The sequence below is a fragment of the Neopelma chrysocephalum genome, unplaced genomic scaffold, assembly GCF_003984885.1.
Source record: "Neopelma chrysocephalum unplaced genomic scaffold, ASM398488v2 Primary Assembly neopelma1_24, whole genome shotgun sequence".
Lineage (NCBI taxonomy): Eukaryota > Metazoa > Chordata > Aves > Passeriformes > Pipridae > Neopelma > Neopelma chrysocephalum.
The window spans coordinates 26190219-26204199 of record NW_020897693.1 but is presented as its reverse complement, the minus strand read 5'-3'; the positions used below and the strand labels follow the sequence as shown (position 1 = coordinate 26204199).

General features: G+C 34.1%; 1 protein-coding gene across 4 annotated transcripts in view; it reads left to right on the top strand.

The window, feature by feature from the left end:
• The window catches only part of CUNH15orf41 (chromosome unknown C15orf41 homolog), a 125362-nt gene that overhangs the window by 67030 nt on the left and 44351 nt on the right, over positions 1–13981 (top strand). The window contains exon 11 of one of the 4 annotated variants that reach the window (XM_027709040.1): positions 5445–5535. The exons of the other annotated variants lie outside the window; for them this stretch is intronic. Within the exon in view, the coding sequence (XP_027564841.1) occupies positions 5445–5481 (37 nt within the window). The 3' untranslated portion in view covers positions 5482–5535. Of the gene's footprint in view, positions 1–5444; positions 5536–13981 lie in introns of those variants that run through there. 4 annotated transcript variants of the gene reach the window in all.

Genomic DNA, 13981 nt, shown 5'->3' with positions numbered 1-13981 from the left:
GACATGTTACTGTGAAGACTGAAGTAATAATTGTTGTCTGATTGTAGGTGGTAGGGGAAGAGGGATTTATGCTGTGGGTTTATGGATCTCTGTTCTATTAACGAGTTCAGTATTCTTCAATTGCAGATGGTTTAAAAAAGTTGTACTGGTGAGTTGAAAACCAGTGTAACAACTAAACTGGGAGGAAACTTTGGGAGTTGCATTTGTCAAGTGGCTAGGAAAACTGTTCATGCATACCCAGTATCCAAAGCTTCATTGGCAGCCCAAACATGAAGTACTGAAAGGTCATTCTTCTTCTTGCAGTATGATGGTTTGTTGACATATTTTGACACACTGGTACAATAGTGAAAGGTTTTGACGTTACTGCAACACTGAGGGACTTATGGTTTGTTTAGCTATCTAATACTTGTGGATTTTCACACATATAGGGTTTTGCTTTGCTCCTTTTTCTCTCCATCCTGGCTCCACTTGAATTAGTAAATTATTCTTAATAAAAGATGGATGTAAATAGGAGAGAGAGTTTATGATGATTTTTACCACTTAGGACTATGTATTAGTTTCTTCAAAAGTAATTCACTTTTTTAAAGTGAATTATTATGCCAACTTGCTAACCTTAGTAGACAAGAAGAGAACCAAAAGCAGTGAAGAGTGCCGTTTTCTACTAGTTTACTGATGTAGTAGTTTCCTTTGTGAAGATGGTAAAGTTCTGTGTTCTTCTGCAAGGTAAACAGATACATGTGTACACTCAGACATAAATACATATATATACACATTGTGGTGGCTTGACCTTGGCAGGATGCCAGGTGCCCACCCAGCTGCTCTATCACTCCCCAGCCACACAGGGGAGAGAGTAAGATGGAAAACAACTTATGGGTTGGGGTAAGGAAGTTTATTAAAGCAGAAGCAAAGCAAAAGCTTGCGCGTGCAAAAGCAAAGCAAAAGATAGCAGGGTTTATTCTCTACTTCCCGTGAGCAGCGATGGTCGGCCACTCCCGAGAAGCAGGGCTTCAGTGTACGTGATGGTTCCTCAGCAGGCAGCCATTGGAGACAATGAATGCCTGCGTTCTTGCTCCTTGCCTTAGCTTTTATACCTGAGCTGACATGATATGGTCTGGAATATCCCTTTGGTCAGTTTGGGTCAGCTGGCCTGCTTGGGTCCCCTCCCAGGATCTTGCCCTCAACTGAGGAAGGAATGTTACAGTGCTGATGCTGTGCTCAGCAGTAGCCAAAACACTGGTGTGTTGTCACCACCCTCCTAGCTACCAATGCAAAGCACAGTAGTGTGAAGACTACAATGGGGAAATGAACACCATCTCAGCCAGACTCAATACACACGTATATAGGCATACCTCTGCACTTCACAAATGTTCTAGATACATTTAGCTGATTTCCAAAAGCATTTGACATTTTTTTTTATATTCAGTTAATGACACATGAAAAGTATAAAAATCAACATGTAGTTTATGAAAAATATATTTTTTTACTCTAGCTCAAAAGTAATGTTTTTAGATTTTACCAGTCGTGCTGTCTTTAACAATGTGATTGAATAAAAGAGCATGAAGACATTTTTATTGAGACCATGGCTTATGCCCTAACATTGCTATAATGTTAATTGTTTTGCTCAACATTGTAGGTTGTTTGATTTTGTATCAAAACTAATTTTTGTCAAAGCAAAGAAAGAACAAACCACATTATATTCATATTAACATTTATATTTGAATGATTGAATGATTGATATTAATTAAGTAAATATTTTCATTCATTGTTCTCCTTAGATACTGTATTTAATACGGACATGAAACTGGGATTTTTATTATAATTTAATTCTATTACTTAAGCCTCTTTCACTGCTAGATGGTTACATTCTGAACTTTAAAAATAGTCAATGAAGCAGTGTATACCTTTGTTTAAATTATTTTTCCCTGATATTTTTCTGTACTTTCTTAAAGATTCTCGTGTCACAGGAGACTCATGTAGTGTAGATAGAACATTTTTAGCTTCCTTCCACATTACTGCAAGGCTTCAGCTCCAATTTTCCTGGTATTTCTCATTTAGATTAGACAAGCATCTAAGTTTATGTACGATAAGAGCTGACAGCAGAGATCCTGCTATGCTTGCCAAAGGCCTGGTTGCAGACGCTCCACTATGTCAAAGAATGTCAACCCCCCACAGACCTTACCTTTCAGAATTCCTTGTAATTTTTAATTGACGTTTACATCTGACAATTTCAATGTATTTCATAGTGTTGAGTTTTTATCTACCTACTAATAGTTAAAACCAAACCAAAGCAAAAAGAATCCCTTCCTGTAAACTATGATATCATGTATTTTTTAATTAACAAGGTCAAGCTGCTGGGCTGAAACTCAAGAATGAGCAACTCCCCCTCCCTTCTTGTAACTCTGTAGGTGCTAGTCTAATCCATTTCAAATGACAATTGAGGAGGGGAGTAGGAATATAAAGCGAAATTGAACTGTTAGTACTAATGAACAGAGCATATATGCATCATGCACAGAAAGGCTACGGAGATTTAGAGGAAACTTTAGATAGAGATTTTCCTTTGAGTCAGGTACTTTAAAATTGAAAGTGGTACCTCCATGTGATGTATGCATGTTAAGAGCATAATATTGTAAATATAGTAAAGCTGGCAAGTATGTCATTTAGCTGCATGTTACAGTTTATTGTGCTTCCTTGCCTTCAGAAATCTCAAGTTTTCATTTGGGTTAAAATGCTAAAAGCCTAATAAATTAGTATGAACATAATTATCCATCTATTAGAAGTTAGAATGAAGGACTACAGTTGATCATAAATGTCACAAAGCAAAAAAAGTAGAAGCAGCATTTTGTCACAAATAATTCTACTTTTCTTCTAATTAGTTAATTTACATTTTGCAAATTAAGGGTAAATGCAGACAGAAGATAATCTAGTAGCATATCATAGCTTTACTGACCTGTATTTGTATACGCCAAATTTAAGTTAATTAGAAATGTAGATGCTGTTTGTTTTATCTGTCAAAAAGCTCATGTTAAAAAAAATCTAGACCCACTTTTTCCCCCAACATTTATCATCTAAATAATAGTCTTGCCAAGATGGCAGCCTCATAATAAACTCTTTTCAGTGGAGTGATGGGTAATGAAGCTTGCTTGTGAAGGCAGCGAAAAATGTTGTCTAGCCAAATGTGTGAATATGATGGCTAGAGAATCAGTGGACTTTCTCAGTCATCAATCTTTTTAGTAGCCTCTTATACATCTGAATATTTTGATAGATGATCTAATAATCGAGTTATCTATCTTTCTAACTATCAGAGTTGCATAAAAATTATTCTCACATGCTATTGAATATTATATATATTGGGCATCCAGTGAATTTTTCAAAAAAGGTCCAAGAGACAGGAATTTTGTTTCTTAAACAGCCTTCAATATATTACATGATAAATTACTATATATAGAATACAAAACTATATGTACTACTATAAGGAAAGAAAGTAAACAATGTCAATACCTGATTACAGATAAATAAAGGACTTAAAAGCATGAGACTAGTGAGGTTAGTTCACAGTCTAAGAAATTTGAGGTATAAAATCAGTAGATTCAATAGTCCCTGGGCAGTTAATGGACAGGAATCACATCTCCATACAGTTGCACAAATTCCTTGTGTCTAGGCAATCTTGGCTTAGGCAAAAAGAAATACAACATCACAATGGAGTACCAAGTTACTATTCAGCCTCTCTGAGAGCAGTTTCTTTTGATTAAAGATGAGACTGGAATGTATATACTGAAATTCATACATTTTGTTTATTCCAAGCAATAGTACAATATGGATTTGTGTTTCCAGAGCACAAGAATCTGCTTCCCTAGGTCACCAATCTTGCATTAATGTAGGCACTCAGGGTATTTGGATAAGTTGCATTAAGCACATCATCTTACCAGGGTGTGTCGTACTAGAGCTTCTGAATATCAGAGCAAAATGAATGTTGGTGTTGGTGTATTTTTTTAAACATTACAGTTCAAATGGACATTATATCATTCTTCACTTCAAATGAATTTCTGGTCAGGTAAAAATTATTTTATCAATAAGAAAAATATTATTGCATTAAGAGTATTTTTAATTCAAATGTATTTTTTTCACCTTGCTGTCACCAGTTTATGTTCAGTTACATAGTTTTGTATAGATTATAAAATTTTTCTTCTTGTACATTCTTGAAAACTATGCGATATGGACTAATTTTTTAAATTTATTTTAATTTTTTAGTACTTTGCTTGTTTCATAACTACAGCGAGGTATAAACAAGTATGTTTGATGAATGGTTCTCCAGTTAGCAAAGGGGCTTTTCTTTCTCTGTTCAGAACTGGAGTGACCAAGGTACTTTCTTGAGGATGTCAAAAAGTTGCTTACTAATTGCAGAATTTTAATAGAAAAGTATCTGAGGGATTTGCTTTATCATTACTGCCTGCTTAAAAGAGAATGAGAAAGATGTATTTCAAGAAGTTGCATGTTACCGTCATTTGGCGATACTTTGTGAAAGTCTCATTGGGCCTCATTGGACCTTGCCTCTACATACAGATCTACAAATTTAACAAACTGTTGGCTGTCTCACTGGCAGTGATTGTGACTCTCATGCTAAGCAAGCAGAGTTCTTGATGTTTAATAGTTCTTGCTAAACATGCATAATTAGTTTGATTCTGTTTGGTTAGACTTAAAGGAAGTCACTGAGCAAAGATTACCTGAGTATCAAAAGTGTAAAAGCTTACAGTAAAATTTGGCTCTGAAGTTCAACATTTATCTTGAAATATTGAATCCCACTGAAACTGTCTACATTTTTGTTTTCAGTAATATTTACATTGATTTCATACAGTTTTAAGTTATGTAAGGGTAATTTTACAGAAGTATAATTTAAACCTAGAACTAAGGCAGTAGGAAACAAATTACAAAAAAAAGGTTAAATTATTCTCTTTCATTACTTGGGGAGTTGTAACATGAGAAAGCTAAAATTGCTTCTGAGTGTACAAATTCATAAACAATTAACTAGAATTGATCAAAGTCAGTGTTTGATTTTCCTTACTGTATGTGGCTTCCACTGACCTTAAAGTAAATTGGCAGTTATTCTACTTAGCATTTGTAACATTTCTGCTAGAGAACAGATCAAGCTCCTGTGTACACAGTGTGTTATAGACACGTATATATTTAGGAAAGAGGTCTTCATTTCCCTCTCCTAATCAAAATAGTAAGCATCTGTGTCCCCTCTTGTCATTTGATTAGCATGCTCTCATCCATCACTAGTCTTTTGACTAGAAATCATGTCTTTTTGTTTTAAATGATAAATGTGCCTTTGTCATGAATACTTACAGACATTCCAAGATTTAAATCTGAATTGTCAAAGTGTAACAGCACAACTTCTCTGATGTGTGATATTATTAGTGAAATAAAGAACTTTTAATTTTTTACAGGTGGCCCTTAAATATTGACACTACAAGGCTGATTTAGTTGTGATGCTGAAAAATTTTTTTTATCCACTGTTTTTCTGAGATGGATTGTTTATCAACAAGAGACAATCAGCTGCATGAGAGCATCTGCGGACATTCCTATTTACATGTTCCAAGACTGTCTCCTCATGTTTCATTATTTAGGTCTGATGTCTAGTTAGCTCTTATCAAAACTAATAACATCTGAAGTACCAGGCTTCCGATGGTCACACAACCAACATGAAATTTTCTTCAGTCTGACTAATATTATTAAAGACAGTATCTCTTTAAACCTGGACTTTGTTTCAGTGTCTAGATCAATTACATCTTATGAATTCGTTTCAGTGAATGATTCCCTGCTTGTTTCAATAGATCAAATAAATCTCAAATTATATTCTACACACTTTAAAGTTTAAAAACTAGTGAAAATGTGAATGTTCAGTCTAAAGCTTTGCTGCCATTCTTACTATGTCTTGATGCTACTAGGGCAGAAAGAGCTACCATATGGCTGACTTCTCATTGTTGGAATAGTACAGTAAGTTAAAATGTTTTAGAAGACAGACACCTAGATCGGATTGTGTCAACTGTTTTTTCATCTATTTGTAGCAAAAATTGAATGTGTCAGGAAAATAGGCAATTTAATTTTAATTCCTACAGAAAGCAACTGTTGCTTGAAATCTGTGGGCTCACTTACACAAAACATATTTTCCTGTATTTCTTTTCTGCTTTTTTATTTATTGTGTTCCAAGTATATCATGGTTGAATTAATTTCGTGTTCTAAGTGCTGAAATGCTGAAATTGAGTCTTTGAAATTCACTGTTTGCAGTTTATAATCTCTGAAATTTACAAAATAGTTCAGAGAGGAATTTAGTGGAGGATCCCACAAAATGATTTAAGGACCCATGATGAGTTTATAATTGCAATATTTGGTAATATCATGTATACAAGACACTGCAATATTTAGGATTTTTTCAACTTTTATTGTTACTTACCTCAGACATTTGACCACAACATTTTTTGTATAGTCGAGTTGATTTGATTCCAAGCTTGTTTAAGTTATAAAGTCATGTAAAACTGATCACATTATTTATATCTCTTTATTTGTAAAGTACCGTTTATTTTAAAATAATGAAAATTATATATATTTCAAGCTCTCTATAGAAGAATAGTTTTGAAAGTCTATTCTCGTTTATTTGTTTCAAAAGGAGAAATATTTTGCATCCTTTGCAAAGGACGCAACACAGCCCAACAAATGAAGTGAGATTTTCTGGCATACAAAGGATGCCTGTGAGTCTTTGAGACAGTGAAGCTGTAACCCAACTTGAAGAAGACAATCATGGCAGTGAGCTTCTGTTCAGAGTTAATCAGCTGCAGAATTTGTAAACTGCATATGTGTCAAAGTTGAAAATGTTAGCACTCTGATAGAAGCTTGAAAAGGTTAGACCTGATAAAAGCCATCAGCAGTAAAAGAAGGTGATTTATGGGAATGTAATGACACAAAATGCCTCATTTATCAGTCATATATAGATAGGTTAAGGTTTCTGTGTCATACTTTAAAAACTTGACCACTTAGAATTGTCAAAATAGGTAGTTAATTGCCCATCATACTTATCAGTTCAAATTTCCTTTGCTCAAATTTTGGTGATTTTACTGTTTTGCTTCTCATATGGTTCTTTTTAAAGTCATTCATATTTTGTATTTATTTCATATTTGTTTCAAATGGTATGCTCAGTGCTCTGTTAGAACTTTTATTAGGTAAAGCTGCTGATTTGAATGCTGTCCAAATGTTTTGTTGATTTACAATTTCATTCAGCCTAACTGTAAGGAAAATAACTGAAGGTTTCATTTTCCTCTGTTCTATACCACTAAGTCTCATCAAGGGTTTACAGCTTTCTAATTTAATCCTTACATTTCCTCTCCAAACTGAAATATGAGATTTAAAAGCAAATCCATCAATCGGTTTCCAGTTCCAGTCACTTAAGTTACTGTTTATCTCCATGCAAATTAAATTTAATCCAAAACTACCAGTACTGTTAAATGATCCTAAAACAAAATAAAAATGTTAGGAAAAATGCATGTCTTTGATATGAGGATAGCAGCAAGCAAATACTATATATTTGAGACTAACTGTCCACACTGCAAACATGGATAAATACTCATTAGGGAATTATCTTCAAGACATATTTTTAAAATAAAACAACTAAAGACATTGCATTAATACTAAAATACAGGTTCAGCTACCAAAAAAAAAAGTATGATTAATAAAGTTTGTAAGGATTTCTTTTTCTCTATCTACTTATCCTTTTTAAACTACTTCATCTTCCTATTTCTTGATCTTATACATAATAACCTGAATAGAATAATTTTAATTTTTTAATGTAAAAAAACTTACCTTTTTATTAGCTTTCACAATTTATGGCCCCAACTGTATAGCATTCTGTTTGTTCAGCGATGACCTTCCAGGTTCGATTTAAAAAGAAGTCGGAAGCATTTGTCATGTCTGCTCGATCTTGTCCAGAGGTACCTATTGTAATTATAAAGGACTAATAAGGTTGTTTGTAATATAACAGTCTGACAACCCTAAAAAATCTCCTGGAGAGCAACTTCTCTTTTTTTTTCCGTATCTTTTCTTTCATAAGGAAAAAAAAAATCTCTTACTTTCTTGTGCACTGCATCTTTTCTAATTTAGATGAGAAAACATAAAGAACTTAACTTAGTTTTAAAAGATAAGCTGTATAATTTGCTCATTTGTAATACCTTTTGGAAATAGTAATAATGTGGCTATAGTACAGTTGCACCATATACTTAATTGGTGTATATAGAAGTGATGATGATGTACTTAGAAACATTGAATTCCTTTCACTATGTAACAAAAGAAACCCACTTATTACTGTGTCTGTTGCAAAAATATGTGATACATTAATATAGTGATCTCTCTTATAAAAAAATCCAAATTAAAATCTTGTTTATTCTGTTACAAGCATTATTAAAGTACTGCTGTAAGTGGGTGTTATTATAATGGTATTTTTCATTACATGTCAGGTTTTTTGCAATTGACTTATGATCATTTTTCCATTCATATGCCTTTGTCTTGCTTCCTCTCTTCTCTTTCCTCTCCCATTTCACCAGCACCCAGCAATACCACGTTCTTTTTATAGGCATCTGTATAAGGTAAACAAAAACCTAGTGAAATTTGAATGTTCGACAGAAATGTTTACCTCTCTTGTATGGTACATAACAACACTGTAGTATTGTCAGGCTACCGTACATCATTCAAATACTCTTAGACGGCAAAGGCAAAATCTTGACAATTTGGTAATCTCACCATGTGATTTCAAGAAGGCTTTTTTTCATATCTACAATTGAGACAAATTTATGTTGTATGTATTTATGGTTGTTAAACTCAAAATTGTCTCATTTCATTAATTTTTAACATTGTGCTCTCTTAATGACTATGAAGAAATGTATTAAAATGCCTTAATTATAGGGCTAAAAGAAGAGAAAGCACAAGTCTTTTTAGCATATGATCTTTCAATTGTTCACTAAAGGATAAAGAGGGCATTCAAGCGTGGTTTAGATAACTGTCAGCAATAATAAAATGCAAGGTAGTTTGCAGAGCCTTTGAAGACCTTTCGGGGAAATAGATTTAATTAAAAAACAATAAAATGGACTTTTCATTTCAAAGAAATCCAAAATGTTATAAAATTACAGGATCCTACTGTATTAAGACTAACGTATGTTTCCAAGGATGTGGAAAAATAACTGAAAATACTCTGCAGACTACACAGCAGTGATAGCTTTATTTTGTGTGTGTTTATATATGTTGTTCTGCTTTTAAAACACAGGCTATGAATAGCATATTAGAGATATTTCATGTTTTCTAAAGTGTGTGATTTTACCTATTTGGAGTTGTTTAGTTTTAGCTTTTAACAAGGGTGGTTTTTAAAAAAATACAAGATGAACACTTAGCTTCTTAATTTAAAATTATGTTCTCATGATTACCCTCAGAACAGTACAACTGCCATACTGGCAGAAGTTCAGTTGCCTATTTCATACAGTCGGTGGGTTCCTACTCATCACAGGTGTCTGTCTAATATACTGTGAAAATACATTCTGAAGTGTATTTCTGATTTCTGCTTTTTTCTTCTCACAGAACGGAAATTCACATTTGCTGGTAATGTTCTTGGTTGTATGGTGTGTTGAAAAGTTTATTTAAGCACTTGTTCTGCATTATTGAGTTATAGCACTTCTGGCAAACTAGGAGCAACTTAAGTTGCATGTGATCAGCAGTGGTTTATAAACAACATTGACTGCTGTCTTTTTAGAGTAGTTTGCACCCTTGCTTAGCCTCGTATTTTCCCGAGGATATTTCTGTATGTTGTTTGCTCTCACCCTGGTGCATACACATCAATTGCAGTGACTGGTTGATTTGCTGTAGCCAAATACCAAATGAATCTGTATGCAAGTTGTCTTTGTGTAGCAAGGATTTTTACAGATAGATCAACTTCACCAAAGTGCATTTTCAGCAAATGCTAAAATTCTCTCCGTTTTTTAGTTGTAATTGCTGGCCCAAATACATTATAAAACTTGTTCATAATGAAAATGTGACTTCAATATTTACAGTCTTGCTATATCCTCTAGTAAATTATGTTTGGATTGTTAATTCTTGTCAGTGTCCGTTTTGTCACTGACTGATCATAGAAATAGAAAACATCTCTGTTCTTGGAGTTGGTGATTCTTCTTTTTAGAAAAATAAGGGTTCGTCTTCTGCTTGCTCACCCGCTTTGAACTGGAGTACAAATTAATAGCATAGCTTCTATGAAATACACCGGGCAATGACCATGTGAGAAAGATAGCTAAGATACTGCTGAAAATGTACAAATATCTGGCATGGTTCTGCATAAAAATGCCTCACTGTTTATTTCGTTGCTGGGCTTCCTGAGGCTTGAGGACTCAGAACTACCCCAACTGCAACAGACGTGCATGGATAGCTTTGGCAACCTTTCTGTATATAGTGTCCCTGTTTTTGAGAAAGAAGTGCCTCACATCATCCTGTCATTAAACTCTTTTCTGTTTTCAACTGGTTGTGTCCCTTTTGTCCATTCACCCCTCCTGGTGTGGTAGTATAATGTTTCTGTAGAATATGCTCTACTATCTGATACTCTGTAATCTGAAATTGATGGTCTCCTGCAGAATCATTAGTTTTGGTCACTTCTCTTGGGTTTGTAAGTTCCATAGAAGCTCAAGTCAAATGTGAAGTCTGCTTTCTTTCCTTTTCTACTAGTCATTTGTTTTCTGCTTACAGTTTTGTGTAGTTGGGATTTTATAACTGTTGCATACCAAAGATGACTTTATCAGTAAAGACTTCTGTACACTTTGGTAAACGCACTAAGTTCTCACTGAGTAAAACTTACTACCATACAGTATTTTAATTTTGGCACAGTAATTTTTACTTTTTCATGTGATTTTTCTTTTGTTAAAAATCACATTTCCTTTATCTGAAGACCCCTTCTTACTGATGATAATACTTTATTAAACCCAGTAAACTTTCTGTATCATTCCACTACTTTAAAATGCAACATTCAAGAGAGAAATGTGCATTATTGGAGAGCTGAAAGCTTAATCTTCTGGTAGGGCAGACTAGCTCCTTATGTAATTGCCTAATAGTTAACACATCTAGCCTCAATACAAGCTGAAGCTTTCATGATGCAAATAGTAAGATAACCAAGATAGAATAATGGTCTTCATTTACACAGTTATGCATAATGTTTCTTAGGAACTGATTGTCAGGCATTTGCCTCTGGACAATGGACAGGGTAAACGATAGTAGCTGTAAATGTAGCTCTGAATCTGATCCATCATTGAGCTCTTTTGTATTTTCAAGCAAATTACTTGTTACTTCTATATTTGAAATTCACTACCACTAAAAGCCTGATATTGATTAAAAATATTGCAAGGTCAAACTTGGTTTTTTTTAAACTCAAGGTAAAAGACACTATAGCTAGAGACATATGACTATGCTCTGTTAGGAGAAATCTCTATATTCTTGTAGCAAAAGTATAAACCTAAGAACAGATCTTCTCATAATTCTCATTTTCTTATCACCATTTATAGCATGTCAAGGAAGAGAAAGAGAATCCAGAAGTACTGTCTGTGCTTTGGCATAAAATGTTATAAAAACAACATAAAGTTCCAGATGTTTTTTGCTTGTGTTAAGAACATAAAGCATAGGATTCTAGGAAATACACTAATCATGTCAAACTACCACTCAAATCATGCTTCTCTGCAAAATGTCCAGGGGTACAAGTTCAGAGAGAATGGTCTGTGTTCTCACTATTATGGAGAAGACTTTCCCAGTTGTAAAAGCACACTATACTGTCTTTTGTGTCCTTTGTTTTTCTGCCTCTTCTCTGTAAAATCATCATGTGGAGCTCTGAAAATTAATACCCTTACTTGTAGATTTATTTTTTTTTTAATCACCACAGGACCAATAAGATGTAATAGCACTACAACTCTTAGCCCACTCAGCCTCTGCTCCCTCCTTGGCTTAAATAGACCTCAGATTTAGGCTGGGTCTATGGAATTGGCTCAGTGGGAGAATCCCCTTCATGTGCAATTCTCAAGAAAATGTCTGCATCATAATGTAGATCTGACCTCAGAATACATATATGTGTAAATGAGTTTAGGTATATGTGAATTACATAGATGTAACTAAAATACAAAATCTAAACATAATGTTGTAATCTTATAATACTTTTTTACTTAACAATACTTTTTGTGCATATCAATAAAATAATAGTTTAAAATTGTGCCTTGCTGTTGATATATTTCTTGTACTTCTTCTGTAATATTCTCTCCCTCATTTTGCTGTGATACGAGTGAATGTGTCTGAACTGAAACTCCTAGAAAAATTTACTTTTTTAAAGAACAAAATATATTAAGACACTTTAGTTAGTTGCAGAGAAGATGAAAAAAAAGCTGTTAACATCATGTGATGTTGTTTTACCTATGGAGAAATACACTGTGTTTCATAAGTCTTTCCTATGACATGAGGAAATTTGTGTACAATGTTCCGTTCAGCAGCTCACAGTGTCTGTTTTAGAGTATTAATTACCTAGTCAGATCTTATTAGAGCCCACTGAGTTTTGTATAATTAAAATTGTAGCAACAGCTAAATGGTATGAGATGTGGAATGCAGAATCTTTGCTTTGCCAAACATTCTTCTTTGGAGTTTCAGGGAAGGAGCAGAGAAGTGGAAGAAGCTTAAAAGTCAAATCTGACACACCAAAAAAAATTAAATTTAATTTAGATGTGTATTTACCTTTATATAAGATATAAAAGTTAAGCATAATAGATTTTTCTGTTATGTTGGTCTCATGCAGCAGCAATAATGTTACATGTCGAGTTTCTGCAGTAGTTGTTCATTTTAAAATGCAAAGCTTTAGGTTTGCAGTAATGTATAACTGTAGACTGGTTTCTGTACACCTGCAAGTTAAATGTTTCAGATATATTATGAGAAAAGTTGTTTATTGTCTAAATGCATATAACTAAAGAACTCATCATTGCATTTGTACATCATGTGGCCATCATGGGCATCTACTGATCTGTCCAGCAGAGATTTAGTTCTGTTTGAAGTCAGTGGAAGAAATTGTGCTGTCTTAGGTGCAAGTAAGAATAAAGCTACCATCAGTACTAGTTTTGATCTGTGTAATGATTTGGTCCTTTGGATTAAGTGATTAGGTAGAGCATGAGATTCATGATTGTACTGAGAGTAACTTGCAGCAAATCCAAACAAGGGCCACAGAGACAAAGAAGGGATTGGACTATTTTAGTATGACGAGAGACTGGGAGAGCTCCAGCTGTTTAGCATGGAGAAGAGCAGAATCAGGGGGGATCTTACCAATGTACATAAATACCTGAAGGGAAGGAGTGAAAATATGGAAGCTAGGATCTGCTTAGTGGTGCCCAGCGAGGGGACAGGAGTCTACAGACACAGACTGAAATACAGAAAAATCTACTGAAACATTAGAAAAACCTTTTTTTATTGTGAGAGTTGTCAAACCCTGGAGCAGTCTGTCCGGAGAGGTTGTGCAGTCTCCATCCTTGTACATATTCAAAACCCAAGTGGACAAAGCCCTGAGCAACCATCTCTAGTTCGCCCTGTCTAGCAGAACTAGACAATCTCTAAAGATCCCTTCTTACCTCAACTCTTCAGTGTTTCTGTGCTATTTTATTTATCGTTAGTTTTTTCTGTATTACTTTTTTTTCAAAGTCACAGAGGAATTGAGTTCAAAATAAATGGGAGAAAGGGAAATCTGAAGAGTTTTATTCCAGTAGATGGCTGCTATTACATTTAATGTTAGTTTTCCTAAGTTAGATTTTCTAGTTTTCTTCAGTTTTAAGAATGAGAGAGAAAACCAGGCTGAAGAAATGCGGAAGATATTTTATCTATCTGTAAACGTTCTTCTGAAAACTAACGATGAGCACTAAACATCAATATAATACCAAAAACTAAAATAATG